We start from the raw sequence: 25180 nt of genomic DNA on the forward strand, positions 1-25180 counted from the left end.
AGTCTCTTCATGCATGGATGTAAGAGTTGGACCATAAAGAAAGCTGAGTGCTGAAGAATTGATGCTTTTGAACTGTGATGCTGGAGAAGACTTTTGAGAGTCCCTTGGACTGCAAGGAGATCAAACCAGGCAATCCTAAAGGAAATCAATTCTGAACACTCATTAGAAGGACTGATGCTGAAGCTGAAGCTCCAATACTTTGGCCACCTGATGTGAAGAACTGACTCATTGGAAAAGACCCTGATGCTGGGAAAGACTGAAGGCAGGAGGAGAAGGGTACAACAGAGGATGAGATGGTTGGATGGCATCACTGACTCAATGGACATGAGTTTCAGCAAGCTCTGGAAGTTGGTGATGGACAGGAAAGCCTGGCATGCTGCAGTCCATGGGGTCACAAAGAGTTGGACATGACTGAGCGACTGAACTGAACGGAGTCTCTTCATTTTACAGATAAAGTAGTTTGTTTGTTAGTTGCTAAGTTGTGTCCGACTCTTTTGCAACCCCATGGACTGTAACCTACAAGGCTCCTCTGTCCTTGGGGATCCAGGCAAGAATACTGGAGTGTGTTGCCATCTCCTACTCCAGGATATCTTCCCAAGCCAGGGACCCAACCTGCATCTCCAGCATTGGCAGGCAGATTCTTTACCGCTGAGCCACCAGGGAAGCCCTAAGTTGTGACTCATTCAAAGTCACAAAATATCTGGCATAGTCAGGGTTTGTATTCAGTTGTCAATACTCCAAGCCTATTGTTTTTTCTCTAGACTACTTCTTGTAGGCAACCAAAGTCCTTGAATAGAAACATCCTGTTTTTGGAGCTTCCCTTTTCTTAAGTTCTGACTTTCCCTACTTCCACAATATCCCGTCTCTACTCATTGTATTTACAATTTCTCCTCTCTCCGCTTCCCCACATGGAGCCCCTGGAGCCTTACCACCCAACATTCACTTCAATGTGAGCGTCCAAGATGGCAACCACATCAGCCATGGCCGCCTCCCTGCCGGTGTTGCGAGCTGCAGCCAGACCTCTTCTCTCCGTGTGTCGTACTATCTTCAGGAGTCCTGGACACTTCTGGTTGTAAAGCTTAATCTTCTCATCCAAGTCTGCCTTTAATTCTCCTGCCAACCAAAGGCACACCTGTAGAAATTCTGAGTGCAATAATCAACACGGTGCAGAAATTTTATACTAGGATACTGTAATGGTTGGACTACCTCCAGCATAGGGTGGGCAGTTCTACAGCCTTGACTGAGAAAATAGTCTTTCCTCTACACCAACTTCTCCTCTGCCTTCCATCCTCAGAATTAATGTTCCCATTCCTAATCTTTCTCTTGAGGTTAAACTGTCTTAGCACAGTAAAACTGCTGTGTTGGGCACTGTTACAGGTACTTTAAGTGTATTGAGAAATTACTATAAGAATGAATGGGATCAGAGAACACCGTAATTTGAAAAGACACATGCACTCCAATGTTCACTGAAGCACTATTTACAATAGCCAGAATGTGCGAGTGACCTAAACGTCCATCAACAGGAATGGATAAAGAAGATGTGGTACATATATACAATGGAATATTACTCAGCCATAAAGAAGAATGAAGTTGTGTCACTTGCAGAGACATGGATGCACCCAGAGACTGTTACACAGAATGAAGTAAGTCAGAAAGAGAAAAATAAATATCATATTAACACATAATGTGGAATCTAGAAAAATGATATAGATGATCTTATTTGCAAAATAGAAATAGAGACACAGATAGAGAACACACATGGACACCGAGGAGAGAAAGTGTGGGTGAGACAGACTGGGAGACTGGGATCGACATATATGCACTATGACACTATGTGTAAAATGGATAACTAGTGAGAACCTGGGGCTTCCCTGGTGGCTCAGACAGTAAAGAATCTGCCTGCAATGCAGCAGACAGGAGTTTGATCCCTGGGTCAGGGAACTCAGTGCTCTGCGGTGACTTACATGGGAATGAAATTCAAAAAAGAGGGGATAGAGCTGATTTATGTTGCTGTACAGTAGAAACCAACACAACACTGTAGAGCAATTATACTCCAATAAAAGTTTTTTTTTAATGAATGGGACACACCTGACCTAACTAACGTAGGGTTGCTGATGGACAGACATTGCAGATACAGCCTGGAGCATCGTCTTCACCGCTAAACTCTCAAGATTTTACGGAGGGCACATAAACAACTGAAATTGTTTCATCTTCTTTTAGATATTCCTATTTGACCTGCTGAGGCTCAACTGGGATGGAATGCCCAGATGAATCTACTTTTCAGCTTCTATCTAATAAGTTTATCCCCCAAATAAAGAAGGCTGAGTGCCAAAGAATTGATGCTTTTGAACAGTGGTGATGGAGAAGACTCTTGAGAGTCCCTTGGACTGCAAGGAGATCAAACCAGTCAACCCTAAAGGAAATCAGTCCTGAATATTTACTGGAGGGACTGATGCTGAGGCTGAAGCTACAATATTTTGGGCACCTGATGTGAAGATCCAACTCATTGGAAAAGACTCTGATGCTAGGAAAGATTGAACACAGGAAAAGAAGGGGATGACAGAGGAAGAGATGGTTGGATGGCATCACCAACTCAATGGACAAAAGTTTGAGCAAGCTCCAGGAGATGGTGATGGACAGGGAAGCCTGGTGTGCTGCAATCCATGGGGTCACAAAGAGTCAGACACAACTGAATGATTGAACAACAATCTCCAAAATATACAAACAAGATTAACTATTCCACACTGTTCACAGTTTCTTCTTCTCTCTCTCCTCTGTTTTAAAAAATATGTCTATGTATTCCTATCATTTTTGAAAAGCTTGGATTAAATCCATTGACCTTTGAAATATTTAACTTGATGCAAATTAAGCTTCATATCTAGAGGGGACAAAGGAAGTGGGTACACCTCTTATGTCAATGTGTAACATTTCAATCTTACTACTATTGATGGTGAGGACAAGGAGAATTACGCTAGGTAACATTTACTAGGGACAAGCCCTGGGCTGAGGACTCTACGTGTGTTAATTCCCAAACAGCCCTGTGAGGAAGCACTATTATTTTACAGATGGCGACACTGGAGACGTGAAGTAACTGAGAGAATCGCCATCACCTAAAGTCACGTGAGCTTCTCCTGTGGCTGATGTGGTAGAGACTTCTGGTCATTTTCCTCAATTTAACACACACAAAAAAGATTTTAACACAATACATAATTCAGTGCAGGCTCAAACTGGCTGCTGTTTCCATGGTTACTGAGAGAGAAGGTGATTGCTGCCCTAATGACACCAGTCAAAGAATGACCAACAGTTCCCTCTGCCATGCCTTCCCAAACAAATTATCCCCTTGGAAGACACAAATGGGTTCCTGACCCAAGTGGGCAGGTTGTGTTATACATAGGGTCTGGAACAGCCTAGAACTTTCTTTGGCTTCAAATAGTTAACGAACATAAGGTATTTAGAATAAATGATGTTAACTGCTATTACTACCTCTTTAATTCTCACTCTAGTCCATGAGATCATGATTATTCTCAACATCCGTGCTTTGCAGATAAGGAAACTAGTGGAGAAGTAAGTCACTCAAGAGATAGAGCTTGTTAGGGAGGAACTGAGATTCCATAAAGTGAAGACTCAAGTGCACTGCCTTCCACTTCCTGTGTCATCTCAGGGGGGACTGGACCAGGTTGGGGGAGAGGGCAGGGCCTGAGCAAGAGACCCAGCCACTGTGGAGAGTCTCAGCACCCAGAGCTCCCTTCTCTCCAGGCTTAAATACCCAGGAAGATTGGGGTTTCCTCCTAGGGGATGATTCTGAATCTCTTCCTGGTATCTGGGGTTTTCCTTTGGACCCGCCTCTCTCCCTGCTGTCTCCCTCATGGTGCATGGGCCCGACTGACTGCAGATTCACCACGTGATTGGAGCACATTGTGTGACCTCTCTTAGTTTCTTCTTCTGTGTGACCAACAGGATCATCCCCTATCTCAACTATGGGAAGATTAATGTGCCCAGCACAGTCAATAAACAGTCCCTCTCTTTTCCCTCCATGAGAAATCCAACTTTCTGTCCTCATGTGTGTGTGTGTGTGTGTGTGTGTGTGTGTAGGTGTGTGCATGCTCAGTTGTGTCTGACTCTTTGCAACCCTATGGACTGTTATCCCCCAGGCTCCTCTGTCCATGGGATTCTCCAGGCAAGAATACTGGAGTGGGTTGCCATGCCCTCCTCCAGGGGAACTTCCTGACTCAGGGATAGAACCTGCATCTCCTGCATGGGCATCTCCTGCATCTCCTGAGTGGGCAGGCAGATTCTTTACCACAGTGCCACCTGGGAAGCTAAGCTAAAACCCCTTTATCCTAGCACAATCCATATACAGTCATTTTTTATACTATTGCTTGATCAAGTTGCTCACCATGTGAGCTAAAATCATCCACTAAGATGATCTCCTTCAACAGTCGAGGGGGGGTCCTCTGGATGATGCTGGTGATGGCTCGCTGGATGACAGACAGAGCTTCATCCATGAATATGAGGATGACGCTGAGAGATGGGAGCTGTGAAGGATATTGCTTCCAATGGCACCTGTAAGAGACCTTTTATAATAACCATATCACTCTTTTAATTACTTAAACATTGTTCTCTGAAGTCCCCCTTCACTATATAGGATGTTATAATAATTCAATCAGTTCACCAGCTCTCAAACTTGTTAGGTAGGGAAACTGTCAGTTGCTTATCACAGTAGAAAGATTTTGCATTTGTTTGTCCAAAGTTCTCCTGTTGTGGGGATAAACTTCATTTCTTTTTGATTAATCATCAGTAGACATTTCCCCTTGAACAGTCAACCTGCCCCACAAAGAATTCCTGTTCCTTCCCCTGCCCCAAACTAGCTTCTTTGCCAGAAGTCCTCTTTCTGCCTCCCTTTCCCATGTTCTCAGACCTCCCATCATTTGGACACATGCCTCAACCTCACCACTATAGAGAGGTGGCAAACTGTCCGAAGAAGTGTGCTTGACACACGTTTTATTTTTTATTTTTATTTTTGTGTGTGTGTGTGTGTAATAAAGTTTTAATGTCAGAGCTTACATTTAGTAAATGCTTACCATATGTGAGGCACTGGCTTACTTTTTTTTTTTAACATCCTCATCAAGATATATTTCACACACAATAAAAGTCACCCATTTAAAACTGCACAATGCATTGTTTTTTAATAATATTCACAGAGTTGGGCAACCATCACCACCATCTAATTTTGGGACAGTTTCATCATGCTAGAAAGAAACCCCATATCCACTAGCAGTATTTCTTCATTTCTCCCCAGTCCCATTCCCCCTCAGCCATAGGCAATGATTAATCTACTTTTTATCTCTATAGAATTGCCCATTCTGGACTTTCTGTATAAATGGAAACATACAATATGTGGTCTTTTGTGTTCACCTAGAATAATGTTTTCAAAGTTCATCAATGTTGTACCACATGTCAGCACTTCATTTCTTTCTATTGTCAAATAATATTACATTGCATGGATATGTCACATATTTATCTGTTCATCCAATATCGGACATTTAGCATGCTTCTACTTTTTGGCTGTTATAAAATGCCACTATGAAAATTCTTGAATGAGTGTTTATGTTGGCATGTTTTTATTTTACTTATACACACACTTAACCCTAGGTGAAGATCCTTGGAGAAGGATCCTCTTGAGAGTCCCTTGGACTGCAAGGAGATCAAATCAGTCAATCCTGAAGGAAATCAACCCTGAATATTCATTGGAAGGACTGATGCTGAAGCTGAAGCTCCCAATACTTTGGCCACCTGATGTGAAGAGCTGATTCATTAGAGAAGACCGTGATGATGCTGGGAAAGACTGAAGGCAGGAGGAGAAGGGGACAACAGAGGATGAGATGGTTGGATGGCATCACCGACTCAATGGGCGAGTTTGAGCAAGCTCCAGGAGTCGGTGAAGGACAGGGAAGCCTGGCAAGCTGCAGTCTATGGGGTCGCAAAGAGTTGGACGAGACTGAGTGACTGAAGTGAACAGAACTGAAGAGTGAAAGTGTTAAGTCAAGTGGTAACTCTATATTGAACAATTTGATGAACTACTATACTGTTTTCTAAAGTGGCTGCACCATTTTACATTCCCACCAATAATAAATGATGCCTTCAATTTTTCTCCATGTTCTGGACAATATTTGCATTATCTGTCATTGGGACGATAGCCTTCCAAGAGTATGAAGTATTGTCTTACCATCGCTTTGATTTCCATTTCCCTAATAACCAACGGTGTGAACATAACTAATGGGGTAAACTCAGACATGACTCAGTGACTAGCACTTTCAATTTTCACTTCATGGCTGATTCACTTTGCCTAGAGCAAAACACAACATTGTAGACAACTGTACTCCAATAAAATTTTTTTTAAGAATTAGAACACATTTCCTCTGATTACAGAACTGTCAAAAAAACAAATTCTTGGAAGGCAAAAAGGAACATTATAAGGCTTTGAGAAATCAGGAAACAGAACATAAAAGTAAAACATAAATAAACACAAGTTGGAAAAAAAATTAAAAAGAGGAATTTCATAGTCTAAGCTTTTCTCCCCAAATCAGTTCCTCCTTTTTCTTGCCACTCCAACATAGATGAAATGCAGAGTAATTGAGATTGACTCTGGAGACACATCAAGGGACTCCAAAAGGCCATGCAAGGAATTTCAAGTAACACTGAAAAGCATACAGAAGTCTGCAAGAAGGATCTCTCCTTTCTCCTTGTTTCCTAGCACCTGACTGGCATGTGTGGACCAGTTCTGTCCAGTAGAACTGGTCCAGTTCTGACCAGTTCCTACCATGATATAGATGTTCTGTATATGCTGTTCATTCTGATCTACACTAGCCACGTGTGGCTAGTAAGCATTATGACAAGGCTGTGTAAACTAAAAAAACCTGCTTTTTAATTTAATCCAATTTTAATTAATTTAAATAGCCACATGTGACTGACGCTACCATATTGGATAGTGCAGTAAAATATACTAAAAAATATTCATTGGTTGGTTAACAGCTGGAAGAATTAATCTTTAGCAAATACTTCCAGTATAGAATTACAATTGCCCCTCACTTAGTGGGCTTCCCTGGTGGTAAAGAATCCACCAGTCAAACAGGAGAGGCAAGGGATGTGGGTTTAATCCCTGGGTCAGAAAGATCCCCTGGAGGAGGAAATGACAACCTACTCCAGTATTCTTGCCTGGAGAATCCCATGGACAGAGGGGCCTGGCAGGCTGCAGTCCATGGCGTCGCAGAGAGGCAGATACAGCTCTGCACATCCACATGTGCTCACTCACCCTTAGCAACAGGAGGATACAAAGAGAGAAGTATATAAGGTGAGCGATTTCTAGATGTTAGAGCTATAAGTGTGTGCGAAGTCGCTTAAGTCATGTCTGACTCTTTGCTACCCTATGGACTATAGCCCACCAGGCTCCTCTGTCTATGAAATTCTCCAGGAAAGAATACTGGAGTGGGTTGCCATGCCCTTCTCCAGGGGACCTTCCTGACCTAGGGATCAAACCCATGTCTCTTATGTCTCCTGCACTGGCAGGCAGGTTCTTTACCACTATTACCACAGCCAGATCCCAGATGTTAGAACTAGAAAGATAAGTTGTATGCAAATCACAATTTTGCCAGAAACCGCTGTTGTGGAAAGTAAATAAACTGATATGCACCCATGCAACAATTGCCAAACATCTTCTTATTGATACATCGGGATTTCCTGAGGCAAGTTAGGTGCGCAGCAAGGCCAGATTCCTGGGTGTGTGACTTGTGCAAGCACACAGGTCCTGACACTTGTGAATTAACTCGATAATTTGCTGTCACCATCTTGAAATATTTTTAAGTAATTTTTAAATAACAAGCCCCACGTTTTTATTTTGTACCGGGCCCTGCAAGTTTTCTAACTAAACTGGTCATGGCATTTTTCTGAACTCCCTATTAAAGATTAACTATTGAAGGCCTGCCTTTCCATGAGTTTGTTTATTGGAACTTAATATGTACTTAGGGCTTCCCAGGTGGCTCAGTGGTACAGAATCTGCCTGCCAATACATGAGACACAGGAGATATGGGTTTGATCCTAGATCAGGAAGATCCCCTGGAAGAGGAAATGGCAACCCACTCCAGTATTCTTGCCTGGAGAATCCTATGGACAGAGGAGCTTGGTGGGCTACAGTCCATGGACTTGAAAAGAGTTGGACACGAAAGAAGCAACTGAGCATGCAGGATCTACTTAAAACTCAATAAAGTTTATTGATTCCCCTGAATGGCCTTTCTCTGGTCTCTGAAAGTTAAAGGGAGGATGTGACCACTTGGAGAATGCCAGGGCTGGCATGTTTCTGGTATCAGACAACCATCCAAAAACTGGGGAAACCAGTAGTGACCACCACTTTGCATCTTGCTGGTGGGCTGCCGTCTATGGGTTTGCACAGAGTCAGACACAACCTAAGCGACTTAGCAGCAGCAGTAGCAGACATAGAAGGTCCGTCCTCATATTATCTTATAATTTATGTGATGGCTCTGAATCACTAAATCACTTCTTCCTCAGAGAAAATCCAAGGAGGACTTTCTTGGTGATCCAGTGGATAGAAATCCATCTGCCAATGCAGGGGACACAGTCTGATCCCTGATGGGGGAAGATTCTATATGCCGCAGAGCAATTAAGCCCATGTGCCACAGCTACTGAGCCAGTGCTCTGCAGCCTGTGCTCCACAACAAGAGAAGCCATCGCAATGAGAAACCCACGCAGCTCAACAAAGAATAGTCCCAGCTGGTCACAATTAGAGAAAGCCCTCATGCAGCAGTGAGGACCCAGCACAGTCAGAAATAAATAGTAAATAAAATACAATTTTAAAAGTCCAGGGAGTGGTCTTCCTATAGTTCTCCAAGTGTGGTGGTTTCCAGGATGCCTTAGTTCTGGAATCCATCCATCGGAGCCACATGAATTTTTTTTATGGTCAGCAGGAAGGAAGAGCGCTCATTTGATTTGTAAGCAGCAGACATGACTCATGTTATTCAAGAATAGAAGGGTACTTGAATCAGACACAGTTTGCATCCACACTAATACTTTCTAACAAGCAGTTTCATGACTTAATCTCTACAGAATTCAACCTTAATGCTCCACAAGTGCGTCAGTTACCCACTGATCTCAGCATATTATCCACACACCTAAAGACTTAAATGATGAATCTGAGGCAGGTTCCAAGGAAAGTAGGAGAAATGCAGAGATGCACACCCAGACACACCTTAGTCCAAATACCGAAAGCCAAAGATAAAATATTGACAGTAGTCAGAGAAAAATGACTCACCACATACAAGGAGACGCTCAACAATATTAAGAATTGACATCTCATCAAATACAATAAAAATAGAAGGTAGTGGGACAACATACTGAAATTGTCCAAAGAAAAAAGACTGTCAACAAAGCATCTTACACCTTTCAAATGTGAAGAGGAAATAAAAGCAAGTGAACATTGAGAGAATTTGTTGGAAGTAGTCTACCAACAAATTCTCTCAATGTTTACTTGCTTTTATTTCCTCTTTAAGGCACTGGCACCCCACTCCAGTACTCTTACCTGGAAAATCCCATGGATGGAGGAGCCCGGTAGGCTGCAGTCCATGGGGTCGCTAAGAGTCGGACACGACTGAGCGACTTCACTTTCACTTTTCACTTTCATGCATTGGAGAAGGAAATGGCAACCCACTCCAGAGTTCTTGCCTGGAGAATCCCAGGGACGGGGGATTCTGGTAGGCTGCCATCTATGGGGTCGCAAAGAGTCGGACGTGACTGAACCGACTTAGCAACAGCAGCAGCAGCAGCAGACTACTTTAAAAGAAATACAAGGTGGTTTTTTTTTTATACTTGTTTTTTTTTATTATTTTAACATTTTTAAACTTTTTGTTTTACATTGGAGTGTAGTTGATTAACAATGTTGTGATAACTTCACGTATACAGTAAAGTGATTCAGTTATCTCTTATTTTTCAAATTATTTTCCCATTTAGATTGTTACATAATATTGAGCAGAATTCCCTGTGCTATACAGTAGGTCCTTGCTGGTTACCTATGTTAAATATAGTAGCACATACATGTTAAGACCAAACTTCCTAACTCTCTCTTCCTCTTTCCTTCCCATCTGGTAACCCTAAGTCCATTCTCTAAGTCTGTGGGTCTTTTTAGGCTAAAAGCAAATGATTTGGGGCCATAATGCAAATACACATACATACACACACAGGCAAAAACAAAGAGCACCAGTAAAGGTAACTGTGTAATCAGAAAAGACAGTATATTTCTTCTCTTAACTAATTTTAAAAGCAATTGTATTTTTAAAGTGTATGTAATTGTATTATTGGGACTATAACATATAGCAATTTAATATACTTGACAAAACAGCACAAAAGAAATGGATGGGAGAAAAACTGTATTGAAGTGAGGAAATAACACCAGATGGTAAATTGAATCTACAGGAATAAGTGCAGAGAATCAGACATGGTAAATAAGATAAATATAACACACTGTAAATTTATACTTCCTCTCCTTTTTTCTCATCTTCTTTAATAGACATAAAATTATGTAATGTAATTATAATAGTATATTTTGGAGTTTGTGCCATACAATTTGAAATATGTATGAAAATAATAGGAAAAAAGGAGGAAGAGGGAATAGAGCTATAAATATAATCTTCCTATATCTCACTCAAATAAGTCTAAATAGACTCTGATAAGTTAAGATGCATGTGACAAGCCCTAGAACAACCATTAAGAAAACAACTATAAAAATATACTGAAAAATTATTTAAAGAATTATACTGTTACACTAGAAAATAGCCACTTAATGTAAAAAACAAGCAGTAATGGAGGAACAGAGGGAAAACATGAGAGACATTACAAAACAAAAATGGAATGCCAGAGGTAAATCCGACTATGTCAATAAAACAATGATTGTGGGTGAATTAAGCAATCCAGTCAAAAGGTAAATATTGTCCGATTGCATTTTTTAAAAAAGGTCCAACTGTATGTTGTCTTTAGGAAACATTTTAGATCAAAAGATACAAGTAGGTTGAAAGTAAAGGATATATCAGCAAGCAGCAACCATAAAAAGTTAAAGAGGTTATACTAATATCAGACAAAATAGATGGTAAAATAAAGACATTGCTAGTTATAAAGGGAGAGACTTTGTAACCATAAAAGGATATAACCATCAGGAAGATATGCCAATTTTAAACATATATTCCAAGCAACAGAGTGCCGAAAAGCACGAAACAAAGCCTGACAGACTGAAGGGAGTAACAGACCAGTCAGCATCAATCCCTGGCGATTTCAATACCCTACTTTCAAGGAGAGTAGAAAGGAGAGTGTTAGTCACTCAGTCGTGGCCACCTCTTTTCAAGCCCATGAACTGCAGCCTGCCAGGGTCCTCTGTCCATGCGATTCTCCAGGCAAGAATCCTGGACTGGGTTGCCATTTGCTTCTCCAGGGGATCTTCCAGACCCAGGGATCGGACCAGGTCTCCGGCATTGCAGGCAGATTCTTTACTGTCTGAGCCACCAGGGAAGCCCCATAGAACAACTAAACACAAGATCAACAAGGAGGGCTTTCCTGGTAGTCCAGTGGTTAGGAATCCACCTTGCAATGCAAGGGACACCAGTTCAATCCCTATTCCAGGAAGACCTCACGTGCCTTGGAGCAATGAAGTACGTGCCACAACTACTGAAACCAGCACTTGAGAACTCATAAGCTGAAACTATTGAACCCACGTGCTGCAACTGCTGAAGCCCGTGTGCCTGGAGCCTGTGCTCCACAGCAAGGGAAGCCACCGCAAGGAGAATCCCGAACACGAGGAAGAGCAGACCCCGCTCACTGCAACTAGAGAAAGCCTGCGTGCAAAAACAAAGACCCACCACAGCCAAAAAAATAAAATACAGAAATGTCTTTAAAAAAAAAAAGGACAAACAAGGAAATGTAAGACTTAAACAACATTGCAACCAATGAGAGAGACCTAGTGGTGTCCGTAAGAACAGTCCACACAACAACAGCAGGTTGCTTTCAACTGTACATGCAACGTTCTCCAGGAGGGGCTGTGTGCTAGAGCATAAAATAACCCTCAATAAATTTTAAAAGACTAAATTCATACGAAGTGTGATTCTCTGATCACAGCAAAGTGGCACGAGAGATGAAAACAGAAAGATATTAGAAATTCACAAATCGGTGGAAATTAAAGAACACATTCTTAAATAGTCATTGGGTCAAAGAAAAAAGTTACAAGTAAAATTAGGAAATAGGAAATACTATAAACAACTATCCACCCACAAATTTAAAAACTTAGGTGAAATTGGCAAATTCCTATTAAAAAAACACTTGCAACTCAATAATGAAAAGACAACTGCCTTCTTAAAAGTAGAAAGTGTCTAAATGGGCATTTCTCCAAAGAAAATATACAAATGGCCTGTATACACATGAAAAATGTTGAGCATAACTAGACAACAGGGAAATTTAAATCAAAACTACACTTGTATACCACTTGGCTTCCCTTGTGGCGCAGCTGGTAAAGAATCCGCCTGCAATGCAGGAGACCTGGATTTGATTCCTGGGTTGGGAAAATCCCCTGGAAAGGGGCAAGGCAGGAAGCAACAGTTAGAACTGGACATGGAACAACAGACCGGTTCCAAATAGGAAAAGGAGTATGTCAAGGCTGTGTATTGTCACCCTGCTTATTTAACTTATACTCAGAGTACATCATGAGAAACGCTGGGCTGGAAGAAGCACAAGCTGGAATCAAGATTGCCGGGAGAAATATCAATAACCTCAGATATGCAGATAACACCACCCTTATGGCAGAAAGTGAAGAGGAACTAAAAAGCCTCTTGATGAAAGTGAAAGAGGAGAGTGAAAAAGTTGGCTTAAAGCTCAACATTCAGAAAACGAAGATCATGGCATCCAGTCCCATCACTTCATGGGAAATAGATGGGGAAACAGTGGAAACAGTGTCAGACTTTATTTTGGGGGGCTCCAAAATCACTACAGATGGTGACTGCAGCCATGAAATTAAAAGACGCTTACTCCTTGGAAGGAAAGTTATGACCAACCTAGATAGCATATTCAAAAGCAGAGACATTACTTTCCCAACAAAGGTTTGTCTAGTCAAGGCTATGGTTTTTCCTGTGGTCATGTATGGATGTGAGAGTTGGACTGTGAAGAAGGCTGAGCACTGAAGAATTGATGCTTTTGAACTGTGGTGTTGGAGAAAACTCTTGAGAGTCCCTTGGACTGCAAGGAGATCCAACCAGTCCATTCTGAAGGAGATCAGCCCTGGGATTTCTTTGGAAGGAATGATGCTAAAGCTGAAACTCCAGTACTTTGGCCACCTCATGCGAAGAGTTGACTCATTGGAAAAGACTCTGATTCTGGGAGGGATTGGGGGCAGGAGGAGAAGGGGATGACAGAGGATGAGATGGCTGGATGGCATCACTGACTTGCTGGACATGAGTCTGGGTGAACCCTGGGAGTTGGTGATGGACAGGGAGGCCTGGCATGCTGCGATTCATGGGGTGGCAAAGAGTCAGACACGACTGAGTGACTTGTGCTTTGCACTTTCACACTCACTAGGATGGCTATGATCAAAAACAAAAACAAACCTTGATAAGTATGTTAAAAAAAATCAAAACTCTCATATGCTGCTAGAGGGAATAGAAAATGATGCAGCCACTTTGGAAAACAGTCTGGCAGTTCCTTGGAAGTTTAAATATAGAGTCATCATATGGTCCAGCAATTCTACTCCTGGGGTATAACCAAGAAAAATGAAGACACATGTCCACACAAGAACTTGTACATAAATGTTCAAACCAAAATTATTCATAGTAGTCAAAAAGCGGAAATAATCCAAATGTCCATCAGCTGGTAAACAGATAGAGAAGAGGTGGTATACAACTGGACAATGAAATTTTATTTTACCATAAAAGGAACAATACTGACAAATAAAGTAGTAATGAATGCTATAACATGAATGACACTTGAAAACATTATGCTACATACAGAAGACTCCATGTTATACGATTCCATTTATACAAAATGTCCAGAAGAGGCAAGTCCATGGGGACAAAAAGCAGATTAGTGGTTTCCTAAGGATGAGGAAGTTGTAGGCAGATGGGGAGGGCCTGTTAGGATGGGTAGGTTTTCTTTCGGAAGAGGTGAAAATGTTTTGAAATTGATAATGGTGATGAATAAACTAAAAATCATTAAATCATACACTTTAGTAAATTGTATGGTATGTGAATTTATCTTCAAAAACTGTTATTCTTAAAATTTATTAAGGAGGCAGAAAAAACTTACTAAGGAGAGGCAGAATGAAAGAAAAAATAGGAAGGGAAAACAGAAGGAGAGAGGAAAGTTTCTTTAAGTTAAAGTTAATAAGACCCTGGTGGTCCCGTGGCTAAGACTCTGTGCATCTAATGCGGGGCCCCGGGGTTTGATCCCTGGTCAGGGAACTAGTTCACACGTGTTGCAACTAAAGGTCCTGCATGCCACAAGGAAAACTCAGCAGAGCCAAATAAATAAATATTTGTTTAAATAAATAAAGACGGGTCCAAGCAGAGACTTGGAGAGAAACATCAGGGAGACGAGTAGCACTGTTAACTTCCTTCAACTTGCCCAAGTTTCTCTCTCTCAGCCTCGGTTTCTTCATCTGTAAAATTATGAGTTAGACCCATCCTATCAGAATTCTCAAGGATCTGTGTGTCTCTGATACCTCTGCTCAGCTCTGAGGGGCTGTAAATACTTAAATCAGTCAGTTATCGTCTCAGAGCTGCCATTATAAAATGGATTAAAGTCAAGAATTCTGCTCTGTCAGTCTTCCAGAACTTTCTACACCCCGACCCACTTCCTCACGAATTTCTCACTCTCCCTCCCTTCTTTTCAACCCTTGACTTCTGCTGCTCTCAAAATGTTAGTCACTCAGTTGCATCCTACTCTTTGCAACCCCCATGGATAGTAACCCACCAGGCTCCTCTGTCCATGGAATTCTCCAGGCAAGAGTAGTGGAGTGGATAGCCATTCCCTTTACCAGGGGATCTTCCCGACCCATGGATTGAACCTGGGTCTCCTGCATCACAGGCAGATTCTTTACCATCTAAGCCACTTCCCACAGCTTGTCTTCAAGCTACATTGAGGTCCCTAGGAAGCCTGCCTTGGTCCATCTTACCTGGAATCGCGAGTGTCCGGGAGGGTACGATCCAGGGGCAACCGGTCACTGAGGTACACGTTATAGCCAAACTTCTGGAAGAGGTCCTCAGCCTCTTTCTGCTGAGCCTCAGAAAGGTCCCTACCCCACTTCTTGAAAAGTTCTGAGTCTGGGAAGAGAACCTTGTGGGGATTTTCCTTGAAGAAGCCACCCTCCTTGGCGTGAGCTCTATCTGGAAAAGGATAGAGCTTTTCGTCTTTCACCATTGCCAGCGTGCAAATCCCATCTTCTGATTGTTTTGTAGCCAGCTTCATAGTTTGTTCTGCAAATGAAGGGCAGGGGAGAAAGCATCTCAGCCAGGTGTTAGCTACCCGGGCGTTACTTTCTCATCCCCATTTCCTTGAAATGTTTTTCTTCCCAGATTTTTAGGAGGGTGCAACAGAAAAAGTGTGCAAGAAGTTGTAGACATTGGCAAGAGAAGACCTGGAGAGATGGTATCATTATGGAGAAGTTGAATGAGCTTGCTCCAGGGTCCTGAGGTTGTGGTCAGGGCTAGATAGTGTGCATTTGTCATTTTCGAGGGGAGCAGTTTGGGACGATGACAAAGCCCAGAGCACACTGTGAAAGTGTGAGGCAGGAGGCAGGTAAAGGACTTTACAGAGGGGGAGGCTAAGGGATTGGATCGGTTAACCACAGGGTGCTGCAGGGGCCCAGGTGACAGCAGGACTTGGGTCAGATGGAGACTGTGAATGGATGGCTGTGGCAAGGCCTGTAAGGAGGGAGAGAGTGTGTTGAGATTGGCAGGGAAGTGTCAGCTGAGGAAAGAGGACAGTCAGGCTTTTGTGATAAGTAAAGGGCTGTTCCAACAGTCTTCTGACTCCTTCCTTCAATGGAACAGAAGGACGTTTGGGATCACCCTAGATGGTGGAATACAAAGAGCCCGAGATCACCCTCTCTCTCTTGAGCACACCAACATCACTACCATCCGCAGAGCAACCATGGGTGACAAAGACCAGAAAAGATCTTCCACAGCTAAAGGCGTCAAAAAACTGGACAGACCTCCCTGGTGGTCCAGGGGACCTGGATTCGATCTGTGGTCAGGAAACTAGATCCCACGTGCTGCAACTAAGACCCAGCACACCCAAAGAAAGAAATTGGAGGACCCCAAACTGGAGAATGATTATATTGCCGAGGTTCTCCTCCAGGAGTGAGAGTTCTGAGCTGCATGTAGGGTTTCCCAGCCCAGGGGTCCCACACCAGGAAAATGAGCCCCAATAGCATTTGGCTTTGAAGACGAGAAAGGCTTAATTTTGAAGTCCCAAAGGGCCGGGAGAAATAGAGATTTCACTTTTATAGGACACACACACAAAATCTCATGCACACCAGGACCCAGAGCAAAAGCAGTCATTTAATAGGAGCCTGGGCAGACCTACCCATTGGTCTTAGAGAGTTTCCTGGGGGTGGGGGTGCTGTCACTTTGGGGACAGAGACACTGGCAGGAGCCATACTTGGGAACTTTCGATTGAATGAAGGCTAGAGTTGACTGATTAGTATTTCCCCAGTCCTACATTGACTATGATACTCCTCAGCATTCAGCCCCAAAACGTTAATCAAGGTGATAGGGACAGAGTAAAGGGACCGAAGAAGGTGATTAAATGGTTAATCCCACTAGCGGGGTGTAAGTAGAAAAAAAAATATGGGAGACCTCTGTAAGTTAATGGTCACTTAAGAAAGCAGGTTTGCTTAACCACAGAAGCAAGCAGGCTTCCTTAGCCACAAACCCAAGCAAAAGAAGCATGAGACATGCCCCCAGATGATGAAACAGTGGCATGAGCCCCACATCCTGCCCAGTGAGCTCAACAAGTTAATGATCCTTAGGACGTGCTCTCTCCACACATCGAAACAACAGTTTATGGAAAGGTGACATTTCAAAGTGAAAGGCACTCACTGTGCTGAGACCTGGAATAATTTTCCCATAGTGCCATGACAGTCCTGGCTTGACCATGGAGGGACAAGAAAACTCCGCTACCCAACCTGGAGAAGGGGCTGATGATGGAAACATGACATCTACTCAAGAATGAGGAAGAAGGTCTTCTCCCCCTCCCCACTTTTCCTTTGATTATAAAACTGTAGCCCACTAAGGTCTTGCGGAAGCACCCTCTGGCCTGCCCACTTTAAGCCTCTCAAGCATCCTATTCTAATCAGTTCAGCTCAGTTCATTTCATTTGCTCAGTCGTGTCCAACTCTTTGGGACCCCATGGATTGTAGCATGCCAGGCTTCTCGGAGCTTCCTCAAACTCGTGTCAATTGAGTCAATGATGCCATCCAACCATCTCATCCTCGGTCACCCTCTTCTCCTCCTGCCTTCAATCTTTCCCAGCATCAGGGTCTTTTCCAATGAGTCAATTCTTCACATCAGGTGGCCAAAGTATTGGAGCTTCTTCAGCATCAGTCCTTCCAATGAATATGCAAGGTTGATTTCCTTTAGGATTGACTGGCTTGATCTCCTTGCAGTGACTCTCAATTCTATTCTAATAAAGGGACTCTCAATTCCTATTCTAATAAATTCCTTACCTATCACTTTGCCTCTCTCATGCAGAATTTTTTCTGCTTTAAGACATAAAGCACCAAAGCTCTTCAAAGCCCCCCAAAATACCCATCCAGTGGCTTCAATTCAAAGGCACTCCACCAGAGGGGCTTGCTTAAGTTCCCACCAATCCTCCCTTTGTTGTTTTTCAGTCACTTTAGTTGATTTTGACTCTTTTCAGCCCCATGGACTATAGCCCACCAGGCTCCTCTGTCCATGAAATTTCCCAGGCAAGAATGCTGGAGTGGGTTGCCATTTCCTACTCCAGGGGATCTTTCCAACCCAGGGATCAAACCTGTGTCTCCTGCACTGGTTGGCAATTCTTTATCACCTAGTCACCAGGGAAGCCCCAGTCCTCCCTTACACACATTAAACTCCAACCAAATTGATGGGATCACCTCTAGCTCATGTAGTACCATTCTGCAAGTTAGAAGAGAGAATCCCTTTTTCAGATGATTGCAACCCTGGGGTACCAGCTTCAGGAGAGGATGGTCCCATTGTGTGAACCCCTCTGGGCAGAGGCAGCCCCACACCACAGAGTGTGGTTTGGTGTACAAAATGTGGGCAGAATTTCAGCTAGGTGCCCAGCCCCTAAGAGGGATGCAGGGAAACCTTACAAGTGGGGGGAGGGTATTTTTGGAAGATGACCTAAACCTGGCCCGTGAATGAGAAGAGTCAACCACAGAAGTGCCTATGAGATGGAAAGAGGATGGTCAAAGCAAATCTGGAAAGAAAAATAAATGGAGGATATTTCAGAGAAGACTCCTGGGGACTAGCTCTCATATTTGCTCAGGCAGAAAATAAAAATGGGAGCAAGATTTTCACAGTATTCCAAATCAAACCATATTTTGATTCAAACTCTTCTATGCTAAGCACGGGGATCACAGGATGGCCTTGGATTCCTTGGGCCTTTAAACTCCCTTATACTCCTCTTTGGAGATTCCCTGGTGGCTCAGATGGTACAGAGTCTGCCTGCAATGCAGGAGACCTGGGTTCGGTCCCTGGTTCTAGAAGATCTCCTAGAGAGGGAAATGGCAGCCCACTTCAGTATTCTTGCCTGGAGGATCCGGTGGACAGAGGAGCCTGGCAAGCTATAGTCCACAGGGTGGCAAAAGAGTCGCACATGACTGAGCAACTAACATTTTCTCTTTTCACACTCTGCTCTGGGGGTTATCTGATCTTCCACTCTCATTCATTGCTGTCAGTGGGAAATTTTGACGATGGAAGCACAGAACCCAGCGGGACGGAGACTGTGTTACTAGACCACCCACATGACTTACACTAAAACTCTCCAAGACCCAAAGGGGACACACCCAAGTGTGTCGCTCTGATCGGGCCTTTTAAGAACCCCCAGGGAAGTTCCAGAAAATTGGTTTAGAGTTATTAAGCCCTCCCACAATAAGGATATGATTATCATTATGTGTTTGCTTTGGCTCTTCACAGACTTCATTATTTGCTCAGGTGTCCTCACTGTCATGATTTTCTTCAGTCTTTTCGGAGGTAAAGAGCAACCAGAAGGAGGGTCATTGAACCAGCTTTCCATTTCAGCAAGCCCTTCCGGAAAGAAAAGCGTTTGTGATCTGGAAACGGGGTCCAGAAAGCATTTTGAAATTCACCTCAGCGGGTAGGGAGTCCCTGACACCACGTCATTTCAGAGTGAATAGAACGTGTAGAGCACAGAGAACAACAAGCCAAGGAGGAACCGGTTGTGCAGAGAGATGGAAATAAACTTGACGGCTCTGGATGGCTTCTCGGGGCACACTGTGTCCCAGCCGGAAGAAAGACTAGCCAGGCTCTTGGCAGAACTCCTGCTATTTTAAGGCCTGAGGAGGCTGACACAGGATGGGTGAGCCAGAGAGCTGGTGTGGTCTGCGTGTTCAGCCAAGGAGTGACAGTGATGGCCAAGGTACACAGACATCCTGTGGTGAAATTGCCCTGGGAATGTTTGCACAGTCAACGTGCAAACCAGCCAAGGGCTCTCAAAGCCAGGGCCTCAGGAGCTGACGATCTTCTCTGTTGTCTCTAACTCTTTCCCCTGGATCACCCTTCTCTTCATCCCTGGCTGCCCATCCCTTCAGCCCAGGCTCAGAGTCTTCTGTTCTCTCCTTCCTACACTCAGTCACTCACTCATCTATTTAATTTCTCTGTGCCAGGCCCAGGGCATAGAGTGGTAAAGCACATCACAAGACACTCATCAACTGAACCGTCCCGTAAGAAAGCTTCCCTGGTGGCTTAGATGGTAAAGAATCTGCCTGCAATGCAGGAGACCCAGGTTCAATCCCTGAGTTGGGAAGATCCCTTGAAGAAGGAAATGGCAACCCACTCCAGTATTCTTGCCTGGAGAATCCCATGGACAGAGGATCCTTGTGGGCTACAGTCTATGGGGTTGCAAAGAGTTGGACACGACTGAGTGACTAACACTTTCACTTTATGAAAACTGCCTTCCAGAAATCTGAACCACAATAACATAAGAGTCTTGTGATGGGGGATGGAAACCATGCTTCATGCCTCCTTCTCCCCTCATCTATTTTCCCTTTTTTCCTCCGTATCAATTCTTCCACCCTCCGTCCTCGACATTTTCACTCTGGGCTCCTTTTCTGTGCTCATCTCTTTTCTCCTTTCTTGTCCCCTCTCCATATCTCCCCTTCTCTGATTTCCACCCTTCCTTTTCCTCTTCCTGTCTGACCTTCCATCTATCCCTCTGTCTCACCCTGAACCCTGACAAGGCTCAGTTCTTGTTTTTTAAAAGACACTCCGTAGGCTTTCCTGGTGGCCCAGTGGTTAAGAATCTTCCTGCCAATGCAGGGGGACATGGGTTCGATCCCTGGTCCAGGAAGATTCCACATGGAGTGGATCAACTAAGCCCATGCATGCACCACAACTATTGAGGCTGTGCTCTAGAGCCCAGGTACTGCAACTACGGAGCCCATGGGCGGAAACTACTGAAGCCTGGGTGTTCTAGACCCCGTGCTCTGCAACAAGAGAAGCCACTGCAACGAAAAGCCTACGCACTGCACCTAGTGGGTAGCCCCTACTCTCCGCAACTAGAGAAAGACTAACTGCAACAACAAAGACCCAGTGCAGCCAAAATAACTAAAATTAGTAAACATAATTATTTTTTTAAAAAGACACTCCCCAAGGCTATTATGTTAAGTGAAATAAGTCAGACAGAAAAAGACAAGTACTGTATGACATCACTTATATGTGGAATCTAGAAAAAATATATACAATAGACTAGTGAATATAACAAAAGAGAAAAGAGAAATAGACTCACAGATATAGAGAACACACTGCTGCTGCTGCTGCTGCTAAGTCGCTTCAGTCGTGTCCAACTCTGTGCGACCCCATAGACGGCAGCCCCCTGGCTCCCCCGTCCCTGGGATTCTCCAGACAAGAACACTGGAGTGGGTTGCCATTTCCTTCTCCAATGCATGAACGTGAAAAGTGAAAGTGAAGTCGGTCATGTCCGACTCTTAGCAACCCCATGGACTGCAGCCCACCAGGCTTCTCCATCCATGGGATTTTCCAGGCAAGAGTACTGGAGTGGGGTGCCATTGACTAGTGGTTGCCAGTGTTTGCCAGCAACACAGGAGTAGGGCAAGGGGAGGCACAGATTGTTACTGGATGTAACATAAGCTCATGTATGTACTGTACAATATGGGGAATATAGCCGATATTTTATAATAAATGTAAATGAAAAATAACCTTTAAAATTCTATAAAAATTTAAAAATTAAAAAAATTAAAAAGAGGAAATTTCCTGGTGGTCCAGTGGCTAAGACTCTGCACTCCCAATACAGGAGGCCTGGGTTTGATCGCTAGTCTGGAAACTAGATTCCACATGCCATGACTAAAAGGTATCACATGGCGTAACTGAAGGCCTTGCATGCTGCGATGTAGATCAGAGATGCTACACACCGCAGCTGGGACGTAATGCAGCCAAAGAATTAAATAATCCTTTTTTTTTTTAATTAAACCGAAAAAAAAAGACACTCCCCACCACCCAGGCTCCACGGGCACACAGCCACACATCTGAGCAGTCAATTCCCTGCTCTCACATTCCAGACCCCTCTCCCCCAGGGCATGAGCACAAGATTCTTATCAAGCGGGAGCCCGTGAGTCCTGCCTTCACTGGAAGCAGATGCCAAGATACAAGAAATTCACAGGAGGTAGAGTTTCATGGTGAGTTTCAAAAACAAACCCCAGAATTCCTGGGAAGAGGTTAAAATGTGCTGGACCCTGAGGGCATCATCTTAAGTGAAAAAAGCCAAAGACAAATATTATTGGGTCTCACTTATGCGTGGAATCGAATAAGAATGGGGGGAAATGAGTTCATAGATGCAAAGAACAGGGACTTCCCTGGCAGTCCGGTGGCTAAGACTCCACACTCCCAATGCAAGGGGCCCTGGTTTGATCTTTAGTCAGGGAGCTAGATTTCACATACTGCAACTAAGAGGTTTGCGTGCTGCAACTAAAAGAAGATTCTCAAAGATCTCATATGCCATAAGCAAGGTGTGGTACAGTCATATATATATATATATTTTTTTTTTTTTTTTTTTTTAAAGATACAGGGAACAGATTAGTGGTTGCTAGAGGCAGGGTGGGGGGGTGAGCAAAGTGTGTAAAGAAGGGCAAAAGCTACACACTCCCAGTTATAAAATAAATAAATCCTGGATATGTAATGTACAGTGTGGCAACTATAGTCAATAATGCTGTATTGTATGTTTAAAAGCTGGTGACAGAGTAAATCTCAAAAGTCCTCATCCCAAGGAAAAAATGTAGAACTATGTGAGACAGCAAATGTTAATCAGATTTATTTTGTGATCATTTTGCGAAATACACAAATATTGAACCCTTATGTCCTACACATGAAATTAATGTAATCTTATGACTTATTTGAAAAGACCCTGATGTTGGGAAAGATTGAAAGCTGGAGGAGAAGGGGATGACTGAGGATGAGATGGTTGAATGGCATCACTGACTCAATGGACATGAGTTTGAGTAAACTCTGGGAGCTGGTGATGGACGGGGAGGCCTGGCGCGCTGCAGTCCATGGGGTCGCAAAGAGTTGGGCACGACTGAGTGACTGTACTGAACCAAACTAAACATCAACTGGGCTTCCCAGGTGGTGCTAGTGGTAAAGAATCTGCCTGCCAAGGCAGGAGACTCAGAAGAAATGGGTGCTATCCCTGGGTCGGGAAGATCCCCTGGAGGAGGGCATGGCACCCCACTCTAGTCTTCTAGCCTGGAGACTTCCATGGACAGAGGAGCCTGGAAGGGTACAGTCCTTGGGGGTGGCACAGAGTCAGACACAACTGAGCAAATAAGCAGCAGCAGCATATGCCAACTATAAGTCGATTTTAAAAAGAGGTTGACATGTAGGGCACATCAGCCAGGGGGCTCTTTCTGCACAGACTTCACCAGGGTGTGTGTGCCCGCCCTGAGGTACACACACACACACACACACACACACACACACACACACACAACCTGTTCCCTCCATCAGCTGCTGGCTCTGATTCCCACTAATTCTCCCTCCTTTTCCCCTCCACACCTCTTTATTCTGTGCCCCTAAGCACATACTCACAGGCACAGACAGGCATACACACTGTCCCCTCCATGTCAGTGCCGTCGACTTACTCAGATGCTGCAAATTCGCCTCTAGTCGAGAGAGTCTGTCCATCACTGTCCAGTTAAGTTCAGACGGAGCAAAATGCAGCTTATTCTGGCGATCCCCCAGGATCAACTCCTGTACAATCCTCTTAGTGTAAAATATCAGGAGGAGATTGAGAGCGAAGACCAGCAGCAGCCCGATGCTGAGGACTCCGAGGACATTTCTCCTGAGCATGTTATTCTGTCCCTGGCTCTGCTGCTCCCTGGGGGCTGAGGGTAGTGTCACTGCCCAGGCAAGCTGAGGATCACAGTGAGCTGAGCCCTGACGGTGCTGGCTGCATAGAGGATACCCTGCCCACTGAGCCAGATGTTCTCTGAGTAGGAAAGCCGTACCGGGCTGCCTGGTTCTCCCCGGGCAGCGTCAGGCATGCGGAATGTGTCATGGCAGCGGCCCAAGGATGGGCAAGTCACCTGGGCACACCTTATGCAGAAGTCAGGTTACTGCTTGCTCCCGGAGCCAGTGGAGGCTCTTCTCTCTTGGTTTTGTTTGATTTCATTTTGCTTCTGAATGTTTCTTCTTTCTGGTAGGAGCCCTTAGAAGACTCTCCGAAAGGGCGTGTGAGGTCTGGACCTGTGACTGTAGCAGAGAAGAAACAGTAGGAGGGAAGAAGCCAGTGCGTGAGAAGTCTCTGGACCACGTGCTTTTTGAGAGCAAGGATGGTGTCTGAGATGTCTTTTTTGCCGGTGGCTCAGTGGTAAAGAACACTCTTGCCATAGCCAGAGACACAGGACATGCAGGTTCGATCCCTGGGTTGGGAAGATCCCCTGGAGGAGGAAATGGCAACCCACTCCAGTATTCTTGCCTGGAGAGTCACATGGACAGAGGAGCCTAGAGGGATACAGTCCATGGGGTCACAAAGAGTTGGACACGATTGAGTGACTGAGCTCGCTTGCACATAGAGTCTTGAAAATTATAGGTCTGTAACAGTTGTCAGTTCTGTAAAACTTCCTGCGAGTTCTACCTAGAAGCAGATGAGTGAGCTGGAGGGGGCCCACTGGGGTAAGCCCCAGGGCTCAGACTTGCTTCACTAGTCACTGCCCAGCTCTGCACACTGAGGTGCTAGCCTCCCCTGACCCTCAGCTTCCGGTAACTCTTCTGCCCCACACCTTGCACCCACTATATGCTTTGGACAAATCACCTGATTATCGTCATCACAGGTTAACATTTAAAATAGTTCCCCAGGGCTTCCCTGGTGGTCCAGTGGTTAAGAATCCACCTGTGAATGCAGGGGACACAGGTTCAATCCCCGGTCAGGGACAATCCCACAAGCTTCAGAGCAATTAAGCCCGTGTGCCACAACTACTCTTGAGCCTGCTCTCTAGAACCCACGAGCCTCACCTACTGAAATCTGAGTGCCCTAGAGTCTGTGCTCCCCAACAAGAGAAGCCACTGGAATGAGAAGCCCCCGCTGGCCATAACTAGAGAAAGCCTGCGTGCAGCAATGAAGACCCAGCAGAGAAAAAAATAAAATAAATAAATATTTAAAAAATAATAATAGTAAAATAGTTACCCAGAGCCCCAAAGTTCAAAATTCTCAATTAAGGGTTGAATTGCTTCATAATATCATCCACTCTGTCCCAGGTCCCCAGACACAGCACATGCTGATGAGAGCTGAGGCAGACATGTGGATTACAGCAAAGACATACAGTTTTAGGAAACGCAGGTGGAAAGAGAAAGAACCAAATGAAAAGTAATCAGTTCTTTTGTTTTCATCAGTTTTTCCCTTGCGTTCA

General features: G+C 44.2%; 1 protein-coding gene across 1 annotated transcript in view; it reads right to left on the reverse strand.

Annotated features, from left to right (window-relative positions):
- The window catches only part of GALNT8 (polypeptide N-acetylgalactosaminyltransferase 8), a 43200-nt gene extending 19446 nt beyond the window's left edge, over positions 1-23754 (reverse strand). Inside the window, exons 1-4 of the mRNA XM_070790269.1 lie at positions 23414-23754; positions 15209-15509; positions 4397-4563; positions 930-1113 (exon numbers count right to left, since the gene is read on the reverse strand). Coding sequence (XP_070646370.1) covers positions 930-1113; positions 4397-4563; positions 15209-15509; positions 23414-23621 — 860 coding nt within the window. The 5' untranslated portion in view covers positions 23622-23754. The remainder of the gene's footprint in view (positions 1-929; positions 1114-4396; positions 4564-15208; positions 15510-23413) is intronic.
- Between the last annotated feature and the right edge of the window lie 1426 nt (positions 23755-25180).

Source organism: Bos indicus, chromosome 5 (assembly GCF_029378745.1).
Source record: "Bos indicus isolate NIAB-ARS_2022 breed Sahiwal x Tharparkar chromosome 5, NIAB-ARS_B.indTharparkar_mat_pri_1.0, whole genome shotgun sequence".
Taxonomy (NCBI): Eukaryota; Metazoa; Chordata; class Mammalia; order Artiodactyla; family Bovidae; genus Bos; species Bos indicus.